The sequence below is a fragment of the Canis aureus genome, chromosome 38 (assembly GCF_053574225.1).
Source record: "Canis aureus isolate CA01 chromosome 38, VMU_Caureus_v.1.0, whole genome shotgun sequence".
Classification (NCBI taxonomy): Eukaryota; Metazoa; Chordata; class Mammalia; order Carnivora; family Canidae; genus Canis; species Canis aureus.
The window spans coordinates 15,408,169-15,422,479 of record NC_135648.1 but is presented as its reverse complement, the minus strand read 5'-3'; the positions used below and the strand labels follow the sequence as shown (position 1 = coordinate 15,422,479).

General features: G+C 34.5%; 1 protein-coding gene across 4 annotated transcripts in view; it reads left to right on the top strand.

Moving 5' to 3' along the window:
* Positions 1-6,020, top strand: part of BRINP3 (BMP/retinoic acid inducible neural specific 3) — a 379,320-nt gene extending 373,300 nt beyond the window's left edge. For all 4 annotated transcript variants that reach the window (XM_077887268.1, XM_077887267.1, XM_077887269.1 and 1 more), the window contains one exon: positions 4,545-6,020. In XM_077887268.1, the coding sequence (XP_077743394.1) occupies positions 4,545-5,661 (1,117 nt within the window). In that variant the 3' untranslated portion in view covers positions 5,662-6,020. The remainder of the gene's footprint in view (positions 1-4,544) is intronic.
* Positions 6,021-14,311: the final 8,291 nt, after the last annotated feature.

Here is a 14,311-nt window from a genome sequence, read left to right as displayed (position 1 = left end):
CACACTTAACATCATTCAAAACTGCAAGAATAATACTATATCTTAGTGGATATTCTTCTTTTTTTTTTCTTAGTGGATATTCTTAATAACAGGAACATTTTAGGGATAAGCATTTCATTCACATTGTTGCATTAGGAGCAGCCACCACATGTGAGATGGTGATGATGGGGTTTATATGTTACATTATTTCACTGACGAAAGATAGGCAAGCAAAGTCTACAGGAACAAGTCACAGGTCAGAAAGCTCTCTCTATTCCCCAGGGTCATGCAGAACCAAACTTTGAAACAATATTTTTTTGAGCTCTGGTTAAGGTTAAGGAAGCTAAGTGACCTGTCCCAGGTCACTGGGTAAAGTACAGTCCAGAAATCAGGTATTCATCTACTAGTCTAATGCTCTTCTGATGCTCATGTGACACTTATCCGGTGGAGAGAATATCTTAAATACATGGAGAATATTACAGATTGAACCAAGACAAGTTAAACAGTTGTCTAAAGTTCTCAAATTAGTAGGCCATGTGATTCCTCAAACATAAACATGCTATAGGCTTTCAGCTTAAATTTTAACTTAAATTTTAACTTAACTTTGGAAGGCATTTTTCTCTTTTTAGTAATATCCCATATGAGCCTTACGATTGTAGAAATTATTTCCAAAATGCAAGATCTATTCCTGATAGATAAGGAGCTCCTCCTCTTCCTAAAATGTTCCACATCATAGTAACTATCACATGCCAATGGCTTTTTAAATTCTAATTTAATTAAATTTTTATTTTATTTAAAATTAATTAATTAATTAATTATTATTTATTTATTCATGAGAGAGACAGAGAGGCAGAGACACAGGCAGAGGGAGAAGCAGGCTCCATGCAGGGAGCCCGACGTTTGACTTGATCCTGGGTCTCCAGGATCAGGCCCTGAGCTGAAGGCAGTGCTAAACCGCTGAGCCAGCCAGGCTGCCCCTAAAATTAAATTTTAATTTCAGTCTTCTGTCTTCTGTTCTCCATAACCCATAGTTCCTTCACTCTAATTTCTGTCTCTCCCTCCCTCCTTACTCCTTTCCCCTTTCCTTTATTTAGTAAATATTTATTGAAGTACAATAAATACATGTCACAAACCACATCACATATTGATAACAAATAACAGAAGATCTGTCTGCCAGGAATGCATCTTTTGACATTACATCCTTTAGCCTTAGCCTCAGGAGACACCAAATAATTTGAGGAAATAAAAGCTATAGATGAATTAAAAAAAATGTAGTACTACTTTCTTTAAATATTTAAATTGAAAAGGAAATAGTGTTAAGAAGATACTTGCTACAGCCTACTTTTGGTTTATGTTTTCATTAAATTAATTTTTAAAGCTACTTAGCAATTAAGCTTATCTACGATAAGTTTAAAATGCTTTAAAATAAAGAAAAAAGCAGTTAAATTTTACTTTGTTGGGAAAAATAAAATTACATGATTATTTGGGTAAATGAAAACCCCAAAGTGGCTCCCTTCTCTATTTTTGACTACTGCTTTAGCCAAGATTTTAAAAGGAGTAAAGAAAAGACTGATTATTCAGGAAAATTAAATATTTTCCTTTAAAAATCTATTCTCTGCTTGTGAAATACAGTAAAAATGCCAAAAGGTAGGTAGTAGGCGAGAAAGGAACAAGAAGCCGAAAAGAAGAAAATCCACACGCTAGCTTTTCCGTCCCAGGATACGGGAGCTTTGACAGTGTGCCAAGTTATCAATATTCATACATGACAAGCTGAAACCCACGAAGCCAAAACACATTCCTTCAGTAATGCATCTGCAGGGACGTGAAAAGGATTGGAAGAGATTGAAAGCTGAAAAAGCCATTGCTTTTCTAAAGTGTCCAAATGCTTCTTTCTCAGTGCCCTAGTTTTGTGAGCTCTGTCTTTAGCCTTAGGTCTATTTATTTCATTTTTTGTTTGTCCTTATGATTTGGAAACATGATTAGAGCTTACAGTGAAAGATGATTTGGCTCAGGGAATTTATGCTTTGGTTTCAGGGAAGAAAATATAATTTTCAATCCATATAGGATATATATTATATATTCTTTATATTAGAAAGACTCAAATAGAATTACAGAAAGGGGGGGGGGAGAAGGGAACATAGAAAAGAAGGGAAGAAAGGAAGAAAATAAGAAAGAAGGGAAAGAAAGAAGGGAGGGAGAGAAGGAGGAAGGAATAAGGACAGAAAAGAGAAAGAAGCCAAGCCAGATGCTAATGGCCTGTGAAAGAGAAAACTGATGGAATAAATATATCAGTAACTGCAGATTAAAAATCAGTAATCATTTCTATATATCTAGACTGAATACAGAAATAAGCAAGTGTTTTCACAACACCATAGAAGGAGGCTTTTTTCACATTTATTCTGCAGGAGAAAACAAGAACCAGACTAGAAAACAAGTGATCCTCATGTAGATGCAGGGCTCACAAAGTGCCAAAGAGCCTCACATCATTGCTATTTTGCCACCTTTGGGTGTACTCTTGGGAGAGTTTATCTGAGAACTTTTAAAGAATCTGGAGAAAGAACTGAATTTAATAGGTTTGGGTTTCCAGTCAGAGTTTTTCAGTGTGAGAAATAATTAAGAGGAAGATGTTTTAGGCTTTGGTTGGGTTTCATCTAGTTTTTTTTGTTTTTCTTTTCTTCTGGGTCTAAACCAAAAAGTTACATTTAGGGAAGGTAGAAGAGAAAAGCTTTTTATATGTTTAATTGTGCAAATGTCAAAGTGTATGTTGTGGAACTCCACTTCCTGCAACTCGAGAGCTGGGTCTTTACCATTGTATTAAATATTATATTTTAGGGCTTTAAATTTCACTCAAAATTACATTTTTTGAGAAAATGTCTTCTAATTCATCAGTGCATTTGACTCAAGATTCAGTAAAAAAGGGCTGTGATCTCCTGATATTCCACTTGACACTGGATATACAGCACTGAACAGTCATCCATGCCTCTGGCAGGCTGAATAATATATTTAATAGGATAAATGGAGTACCAACAAGTAGGTACACAGTGATATAGAGTTTTAAGTGAGAAAAAGGTACCATGGAAAAATAAGTAAGTGCCATGAGAGGAGTTATTTGATTTATTTGGGAAAAGAAGGAAGAAAATAAAAAAAATAAAAAATATATATGTTTTGCATTGCAAGGGGAGGGTGGGCAGGGAACAAGAATGAACATGTCATATAAATAGCTCAAATATTGTTATGGATATCTAAGACATTGTTTTTATCAATTATTTACACAGATTAATACCTGTGTTTTACCAGTATTCAGCATATACAAAGTCTTTGAAACAGCAGCAGTGTACAAGTCTAAAGAATGGAGTATAATAGATTTATTTTGCAGAAAATCTCATAGGTACTAAATAATGACCAGCAGAAAGGCATAAGAATGTAAAAAATACATACATTGTGTGATATTCTAAACACATGCATACCACCTGAGCCTAAGAATTTCTCACAAGAACTCAATATGGAAGATATCTCTATTCCCATTTTTCACATGAGAGAATGGCAGGATATCGACGCAGTTCAATTCTTCCATGATCCCACAGCTATGATGAAAACAAAAGAATTATCTGATTTCCAGGCCACACAATTTTCCTTCATTATTTTACTGAGGTTTTAAACACACCAAAGGAGTTTGAATAATGTGGGGAAAACATGAAAAGTAAAATCTTGCATTTGCATCATGATTAGCCTGATTTCTGGGTATAAATAAGGAAAAATGGTAATGATTCAAATCAAACACATTAAACTGACACACTTAACCCTTATTAAAACAACTTGTAGATGATTTTAACGAGATATTTTCAACAATTTTCTGGAGCAGCCTGTTAAGAATAAAGTCAAACATGTTTTAATAATATTTTCCTCCTCGGTGGGTACTTGTTCTGTCAATATTGATAAAACCCTAGAATTTAAATACATTGATTGACATCTTAGAGTTGTTTATTTTTCTTTCATTCTTATTTTACTTTCTATTTAGCTTCCTGCAGCGTTAGTACTTTATGCAGCTAAGAGTGAATGAATGAGCAGTCACCCTTTATATGCTCTAATTCTACTCTAGGTATTTAATGATAATGCCACATCTATTTCCCGTTGCTGGAGAGCATTTCAAGACAATAACTGACCCAATTATGTTCACAATCAGCTTCCGAGTACACTAGCGAAATGACATGCAATCTCTTCAGAAAGCAATCCCCGCAATATTCCAGTTTGAATCCAATATACCCACACCTAACCTTGTGCAAGGAAGAATGAAAATGAAAAAAAAAAAAAAAAAAAGACCCAATACCAAAAATCACATAATACGTGTATAAATATCATATACACAGGCCTCTGTTTTCAATTATAAACTATATGGATCATTTATCTCAGTGAAGTATCTGGAGCTAAGCTAAGAAATGATAGTGAAGGTTTCACAGCTAAGGTTGACCTCACGGTTCACACACACACACACACACACACACACACACACACACACCCAAAATGCCTTTGTATTTATGCAGATTCGTGTTGTTTTGTGTTTCTAGAACCTCAACCTACTGGCTCACTCGCATCCAGTCTTTTCTCTACTGCAATGAGAATGGCCTCCTGGGCAGCTTTTCGGAGGAGACACACTCGTGCACGTGTCCGAATGACCAGGTGGTCTGCACCTCGTTCCTGCCCTGCACCGTGGGCGACGCCGCGGCCTGCCTGACCTGTGCCCCCGACAACCGCACCCGCTGCGGCACCTGCAACACCGGCTACATGCTCAGCCAGGGGCTCTGCAAGCCCGAGGTTGCCGAGTCCACGGACCACTACATCGGCTTTGAGACTGACCTGCAAGACCTCGAGATGAAATACCTGTTGCAGAAGACGGACAGGCGAATAGAAGTCCATGCCATCTTCATCAGCAACGACATGCGCCTCAACAGCTGGTTTGACCCCTCCTGGCGCAAGCGGATGCTCCTCACCTTGAAGAGCAACAAGTACAAGTCGAGTCTGGTCCACATGATCTTGGGTCTCTCTTTGCAGATTTGCTTAACTAAAAACAGCACGTTGGAGCCAGTGTTGGCCGTCTACGTCAATCCCTTCGGAGGCAGCCACTCCGAGAGCTGGTTCATGCCTGTGAATGAAAACAGCTTTCCAGACTGGGAGCGGACTAAGCTGGACCTCCCGCTGCAGTGTTACAACTGGTCGCTGACTCTGGGCAACAAGTGGAAGACGTTTTTTGAGACAGTGCACATCTACCTGAGGAGTCGCATCAAGTCAAATGGCCCCAATGGCAACGAGAGCATTTACTACGAACCTCTCGAATTTATTGACCCTTCCCGGAACCTGGGTTATATGAAAATCAATAACATTCAAGTGTTTGGTTACAGCATGCACTTTGACCCTGAAGCAATCCGGGACTTGATTTTGCAGCTGGACTACCCCTATACTCAGGGATCCCAGGACTCAGCACTTTTGCAGCTTCTAGAGATCAGAGACCGTGTAAATAAACTCTCCCCACCCGGTCAGCGTCGTCTAGATCTTTTCTCTTGCTTGCTTCGTCATAGACTCAAGCTGTCTACTAGTGAGGTGGTGAGGATCCAATCTGCTCTGCAGGCGTTTAATGCCAAATTGCCAAACACAGTGGATTATGACACGACCAAATTATGTAGTTAACCATAAATGTCAAGCACAACCCAAAATCTTGAAGGAGTTTTTACAGTGCTTTTGTGGAACAGTTTATGTTTGGAAGAGTACATTTAAATTGTCTTTTCAATATCTGTCTTATATCAGTCAATAACATTGGATGGCAATTTACACACATGAACTTGCTGACAATGAATATATTATACTGCAGTTTTGGTTTATGAATGAAATAAATACTGACACCAGTCTAGAAGACATTCTACTTTTTACAATAAATTTCATTTGTAATTTTATATGTTCCGTGGCAATGCTTTTGTGCATTACATCCTCTAGAGGGAACATAAAAAGATACCAATAAAATTTTGTAGCTGAACAGTTATTAAAAAGAAGTGCTGTGGGATTCCTTTTTTCCATGAAACGAGTTTTATTTTGATATAGCTTGTTAGAACCTGGGGAAAATTCACCAAGAGTTTTTTAATGGAAACATTTGAAGGTCCCCTTCAATAGCCTTTAGAGAAAACCCAACTCGCTAGAATCTTTAGTATTCAGTTGTATTTTTACGGTCAACAGCACAAAAGCAGTGGTACCTTCATTACCTCTGCTTATAAATCATTCCTAGAAACACTGTCATTATTAAAGTAAACAGGTAAATTTTCCCGACTAAATATCAGAACATTCTGGCAAACATACAGAAAAACCACTGTGATTATAAGCCCATGATGGAGAAAGTAAACCCGTTATTTCCTTAGCAACTGGCTTTGTCTCGCTTTTCTTTCTAAATTCTAATAACCAATAATCAGCATACTCTGCACGATCATTTTCATTTCAAGTACTGAAAACCTAGTCATTTTGGCACTTTGCCAAAGTCAGTAAAATAGCATTTCTAGAATTCACAAGTTGTAATGTGTTAGTATAAAATAATTAATCAAAGTAATTCAAGTGTAAATAGACTTTTTTTTTTCTCAGAGAAGCTATTACTAAAATATTGTTTGAAGACCAAATTCATTCAACAAAAACTTGATTTTAGTTCAGATTTTTGGCTTGAAATGTGAGTTCCATTACCCATGGCATAATATTAGACACATAAATTATACTTTTTTTTCTAGGAATTTAGATTCCATTTCTGTTTAGATATGTGAATGTATCTGTAAAGTGTGGTTATGATATCTATCACTCAACTCTTGTCTAAATAGTTCATAAACCTTTCTTGTAATTGAAACGAATGCACTCTTCAGCCCAGCTTTCTTGTTGAGGTCATGGAGTCATTTTTCAGGACACTGAGAAAGGAACCCATGACATGAACTAAAAGAATAAGACCGATGACAAAAACGTTACACAGACATTCTGGATTCTTGGGATACTTGTTTTCAATTCCAAAAGCGTTTTAGAATAAGTAGTTCAAACAACAAATACTTATTCAATTTACCATAGGCAAGGCATTTTTTTCCACCCAGTATCTGAATAGCTGATTTTCTTTCTTTTTTCATTCATTTTTTTTTGCTATTGTAGATCATTCAATAGAGAAATATATACAATTATTAAATACCATATTTCTGGTATCATAACAGATATCCTCTTCATTTAGTTCTGACAACAACACTAGGTTATAGATTATTATACCCATTTTCTTGGTGGAAAAAAACAAAAAAATAAAAAAACAGGCTCAGCCTTATTTGTGAAATTCCCCAAGTTCTCAAACCAAGAAGTTGAAAGACCAAGATTCCAACACAGACTTTTCTGGAATGGATCTGTCCTCTTTCCACTGTATCACTGAGTTTTAAATGAACCATCCTATTTCTGTATTTAATCTCATCATATGCAAAGACTTATGGCAAAACAAGACTCACCTACAAAATTGAGGTCTAAATCTTTATAAAACACATAAATTCATAGTACACTTGAACAATTAAATAAAACAGGAATTTATCATCCAAACTCAATCATCCACAGTATGACCAAGCTTATCAAATATAAACAATATGTTTCAAAAGACATTCCCTGTAAAAGTTGGGATTGCCACTAGGACTTTTTCCAGAAGAGTCTTGGAGGTCCAGATGTCCAGAGCCCCTGAGACCTACAAACCACCAAGCAACATGCCAAAGGACTCTTGAACAGCAATCACTCCCTGGAACTTAAGGAAATTATCAGTAAGGCTACTTCTTTTATGGCTCAGCTTGCTCTGACCTGGCTGATTTAGGAGAGAGAAGATTCTACAGTCACAGGTAAGAAAGCACATAACTAGGCCCTTGTCCTGAGAGTTCGTGTGCCTGGTATGTGTTGACACAAAAGCCCCATCAGATATGATCAAATCATCTTAGTTCCTTTTGAAATGGTAACACTGAATTCTTTATATCTTGAGTCAGTGTTCCCTGTCAAAGTGGAAAAGTGATATGAATGCCTTTCTGTGAATCTTGTGTCTAAGATAACACAAATACACTATAAGTGAACACACCAAGCAAATTCTAGAGGGCTATATAGAGTTAAACGATAAATAACATACATTTTTATATTTCTGATATATTACCAGCTATTAAATAGTGTCCAGGAAAGCAACAGACAGTATAATCTAGTTTAATACAACATGTGCTTGCCAATGTATGGGGGAAAATGCAGCCCACAAACATTTCATTTTTCCTGAACTGACTTATATGCAAGCATTTTTTGCTCATTATTACTTCAGAAATTTGAAAAATTGTAATAAAAATAGCTTTACTGTCAAAATCTTATCTAGAGCAAAAGATCAAGAGGTATGTCTGCAAAAGTATATTTTAAAAGGTGAGGTATTTGCTTTCTTTTGCAGTATTTCTACTTCAGGTCTCTAAATTAGGGATTAATTGAATTTAATACATGTGATGAAGCTTGAAATTCTGAAAATCAGAAACTCACTAAAAATACATCTTCACCAGAAATGTCTCCTATTGCTTTAGCTTTTTTGATGACTATCCTACTTTGACTTGCCTCTCTATCCCTGGAATCTCAAATCGATTTTTAGCAAGTTAAATCAATATTTGAAGGATCACTGTCAGCACACACACAAAAAAAGCTAAAACAGCTGATGGCCTTCTCTAAATTCATTTAAATAATGCAGGAAAATTAACTGTCTCTCTCTTTCTTCATCTGATTCTTATCAAGATAGGAGGAAATGTTTCGGAAAGAACTAGGATCTCGTACTGCTTTCTAATCATGTATGTCTTTTTGTGTGTGTGAATGAGCCTTCTTTCTTTTTGTTGTGAAGGATATTAATGACCTCTTCAGTTTGAACAGACCTAAAATTTATTGATTTGAGGAAAATAAAGCATTTGAAACAATTTAAGCACAAAATAAAACTGTATATTTACTAAAGTGGAAATTATTTAATAAATAAATTCAACTGAAAGAGAAGCTAAGATGTTTTGGAAACCTAGTAGAAAACATAACTTAATTTTAAATAATAAATTGTGCTCAAGAATTTAAAAAGCTTCATAAAAGCCTCTCAAATCAATGTGATAGTTGAAAGAAAAAAAGAAACTTAAATATATGTAGCTCAGAGAAACTGTGATCGCAATCTCATTCTTATTTGGTGCCTAGATTACTTGATTCGAATAATCCTTGAGCAAAATTCCATTTTTCCCTCGGGTCATAAGTATCGTATTTATCATTCGCAACTACAAAATCACACTTGTTAAACACGTGGTATTTATAGTCCATAATTGTGCAGTCAATTGAATTTTTAATATCTGAGAGTTTATATTTTGCCATGTACACTCACTACAATACTACTGCTACTGACACTCCACTTTCCTCTCCTCCACCAACATGATCAGAGTTATAATTCTACCTTCAAGGTTTCCTAAAGATAGAAATCTGAAGTATAACTCAACCACTCCATAATATTCCAATATTTGTTAAATATATCTTAACTGGAGATTTTTACACATCTCCATTTCTTTAACGTGAAGGTAACATTAGCTATTTTAATGAACCGTAAGTGACTCAAGAATTGGAATATCCATGTCAAATCATTTGATATGAGGACATGCAGCCAAGTGTTGTAAATTAGTACACATAAATGAGATTCAATCTGAGACAAACATTCCACACTTAGAGTTATCTCGTGTGCTGGTGGTCAGACTAACCATTTAATGACTGAAGTACTATTTCATTATGTGATTATATAGTATAACTATCACATAACTATCCTATATAAAAATGGATTAATTAAATACCAATGTAGTACCTACCCATGAGTAAAAGCACTGCTCTGAGGGTAGAGTGAATACAAGGATTTCGAGGTAAGGTAATGACCTGACCACAGATATCTAACCTGCCTCTCCCACCAGCCAGCATTGTTATGGGCATATAAAAGTCCTGAAAGGATCTTCAAAAGATGAAAAAAAAAAAAAAAAGTGCAATAATGAATGGATGGGGAAAAAACTGGCCCATAAAAAGGATTTGTAGCAATAATACAGAACAGGAAACTCAAATTGTCAACAGTAACATGTTTAAAAATTAATTATATACAGCAGAAAACTGAAATAAATTTCAAGATTTTACACAAAAGTATTTGAAAAAGCATCCCATACGTTCTTGATTTTTAAATCAAAAATATAGGTTTTTTTTTCATTTATAGTAATGTGGGCAAATTTTTAAAAATATACAAAGTCCAAATCATGAAAATAAGGGTAAAAAATAAGTAAAAACTCCTCTGTGGAGTGAATACTCTCTACATTTATGTGGATTCTATACTTAGTCTTTAAGAGATCTAGGACAATTAACACAAAAATCATTATGAAAAGAAGAATAAGAAATTTTTGGAATGCTTTTAACTAAACCACCAATGAGTTTGTAATGAGAACAAAAATTATTTTTTATAGCAAAAATAAGCAATTAGACCCTTATTCCTAATATATAGTTGAATATTTCTCAATATAAATTGGATAAGTCTTAAAGCATAAGAAAAAACTATAATGTAAAGGACAGAAGCTTAACTAGATAAATATAAAAAATAAACTTAAAAAGTCATTCCAAAGAAAAACACAAAATGAAACTGATAGTTTGGGAAAGACATATAATTCTATCAGAAAATTATACTAAACTTGGTGTAAGAGATGTCAACAGCATCCCAAAGTAATGTTTAAGTTTACTTCCAGTTAAACATGATTTAATGGAATTTTTTATTATTATATACATAACAATAATTTGAAAAATATGTTTGGAGAAAGAAATGTTTGTGAGCAAACAAATCATTATGAAAAGAAGATCAATCAATGGGAACTTCCATCAAAAGACATTAAAATGTATAAGTGGTAGGAAAATGTAGTGTCAAGAAATGGTGTTATTTTAACAGAGTTAAAATGCATTTATGAGAAAATTGTCATTTTATTTTATTTTTTAAAGATTTTGTTTATTCATTTGAGAGAGAGGGAGAGAGAGAAGGGAGGAGGGCAGAGGGAGAGAGAGATAATTTTAAGCGGACTCCATGCTAAGCATGGAGCCAGATTCAAAGCTCGATCTCAGGACCCTGAGATCATGAAATAAGAGGAAATCAAGAGTTGGACATTCAACAGACTGAACCTCCCAGGTGGACAAAATTGTCATTTTCAATAGTTAAGGGGAAGGTGGTTGATACTGGCTAGGGCATTTGATTTTCTTTTTTTTCTTTTTTTTTTTAATAAATTTATTTTTTATTGGTGTTCAATTTACCAACATACAGAATAACACTCACTGCTCATCCCGTCAATTGCCCCCCTCAGTGCCCGTCACCCATTCACCCCCACTCCCCACTCTCCTCCCCTTCCACCACCCCTAGTTCGTTTCCCAGAGTTAGGAGTCTTTATGTTCTGTCTCCCTTTCTGATATTTCCCACACATTTCTTCTCCTTTCCCTTATATTCCCTTTCACTATTATTTATATTCCCCAAATGAATGAGACCATATAATGTTTGTTCTTCTCCAACTGACTTACTTCCCTCAGGATAATACCCTCCAGTTCCATCCACGTTGAAGCAAATGGTGGGTATTTGTTGTTTCTAATGGCTGAGTAATATTCCATTGTATACATAAACCACATCTTATTTTCTATTTAAAAAGAGGATTCATTAATCAAATGTATATCTTAAAGCAAAAGCAAAAGACACATTAAATTCTAGTGTCTTAGGGAGTTAACACTATCAACAAGTAATAATGCAGTTACTCACTGGGAGATCTTAATGTTAAAAGGTCCTTCCCTAGGACAGAGCTGTCCAATAGAAAGATAATTTAACCCCAAATGCAATCTATGAATGTAATTTAAAATTTTCTTACAACCATATTTTTTAAAAAGCAGAAGAAAAGAAAAATAAATATTATCTAAGATATCATAATTTCAAATGTAATTAACAAGAAACTTTATCAGTGGGATATTTGTATTATGTTTTGGTACTCTCTTAGAAATTTGGTATATGTTTTACCTTATATCTCAGTTTGGACTAGCCACATTTCTAGGGCTCAATAGTCATAAGTGGTCAATGGATACGGTTTTGACAGTGCAGCTCCAGGACATGACCCTCATTCATCTTCTTTTGCCCAAGAAGCCTCATCTATGAAGTGACTTTTTCTAGGTAGAAGACTATACTGACATGTTGATTCTGAATTTTATAAGTTTTTATTTACATATATTCATTATCTTCATTTATTTTTTTATTTTAAATTTTTTAAGGTTTTATCTATTTGTTTATGAGAGACACAGAGAGAGAGGCAGAAACATAGGCAGAGGGAGAAGCAGGCCCCTCCCAGGGAGCCCAATCAGAACTCGATCCCAGGACCCTGGGATCATGCTCTGAACCAAAGGCAGATGGTCAACCACTGAGCCATCCAGGCATCCTCATTTAAATATTTTTAAGACTTTTCCTATGTTCTTACACAGTGGTTAAAATTGGAACTAATTGATTAACATGACTCCAGTTGCTCACCAGTTGCTCCTCATTACCCTAGCTACACTTCCTCCTTTATCCCAGGATTGATAATCGCCTCTGTTTTTCAACTTACATTGAATTTTTGGATTTTGACAATTTCTCTTGCTTTCTTACCTGTTAGCTCTGCTTAAAAGGACAGTTGAAGAGTTGTTTCTTTAATTGGTCAATTTTAAATGTTTGTTAAGGAGCTTTTTTTTTTTTTCTCCTCCTCAAATTGCTGAGTCTGCTGTATTGATGGAAATCCACAATTCATCTTCTTATTCTGATTCCCTTTGGTATTTTTCCAATCTATCCTCTGCCTCATCACCAGCATGAACTTTTATATTACAAACCTTTTAAAATGGTAATGTTACACATCTGTCTGCAGAATAAAGATCTAACTCTTTAGCTGGCATATAATTTCTTTCTTATTCTAGATCCTGGCTATTTCCCTATCCTCTTCTTTCACAGTATTTATTTCATATCAAATTATGCCTTCAATGCAAAAGTCACATACTCATTCTTGCTTCCAGACTTTTTCTTATGCAGCATCCTGCCTTCCATCTTCTAACCTCTACCACGGATTACTTTCTAAAAAGCAAGATAATAATAATAATTCTCATTCATGGGTCAGAGAAAAAATGTTCTCATATTTGAATTTATTCTTCATCTTTCCATTAGTAAGATGGATCATTCCCTTTTATATCCCAATTGTAGCAAGGTAAAATATTTTAACTTTTTTTGGTATTTTATAGTATTAATTTTTATAGACCCATTCAGTCATAGATTTTTAGAAGGCAAAAACTATGCACACTCATATTTTCAAAGTATTTAATATTTACGGTTATTTATAATTCTGAAATCGAAGTTTCTAGTATCTAGCACACTTTGTAAGTCCAGTAACTGGTGGATCCATGAATAAATAATATGGAAAGGTGGTTTCTGAATGGAATGATCCCATAAAGATTCCTTGGAAGATTGTTATTAGTAACTATTTCAACCTTGTGCATCCCTTATATTATACCAAATTTGAAATCATCACAGCTAAGATTCAACAGCATAAAATGAGTAGTTTTATTTTTTTTCTTCTAGAATTAAACATCAATCATTTTATCAACAAAATATGACTGATTACACGGCCAGAGCTTGGTATCATTTGCCTGAGACACATCATCTTTTAATATGTAATAAAGATTGATGATTAAAACAATTATTTCAAATACAAATTTAGATGTCTTTCTTCAAACAAGCCATCTATAGTACCAACACAAAAAGGAAGAGCATGGAAAAAGAGTAACTCCCTCAAGAAAATTCACATCGTTGATTTTCATACAACAGAGCTAATAAAATTACTTACTTTAAACAAAACATATTTGGTGGAAAATCAGAATTATCTTAAGTTCTTTTATTATTATTATTTTATAAATCTCTTAAGTGTTTGATATTTACTATTTCCTGTAGATGACAACTATCCTCCACTTTGAGGCTGCTACGGTAAAAGACTGGGCAATAGGATCAATACTTCAAAAAACATAATAGCACTTTTGTATTTTCTTTTGCACTTCTGTATTTTTTAAAAGTAAAATTTAGCCATGCCAAATAATTTTCTAGATTTTCATGCTCTCTAATATTTGTATAATTATTATAGCTTCAATAAATATAATATATAATATTCTTTGAATATTAAAACTAGTGAAAAATATTATACTTAAGCCAATTAAATGCAGATTATAGTTGTAAATATGTGAGATAAATTAATTCATTAAAATT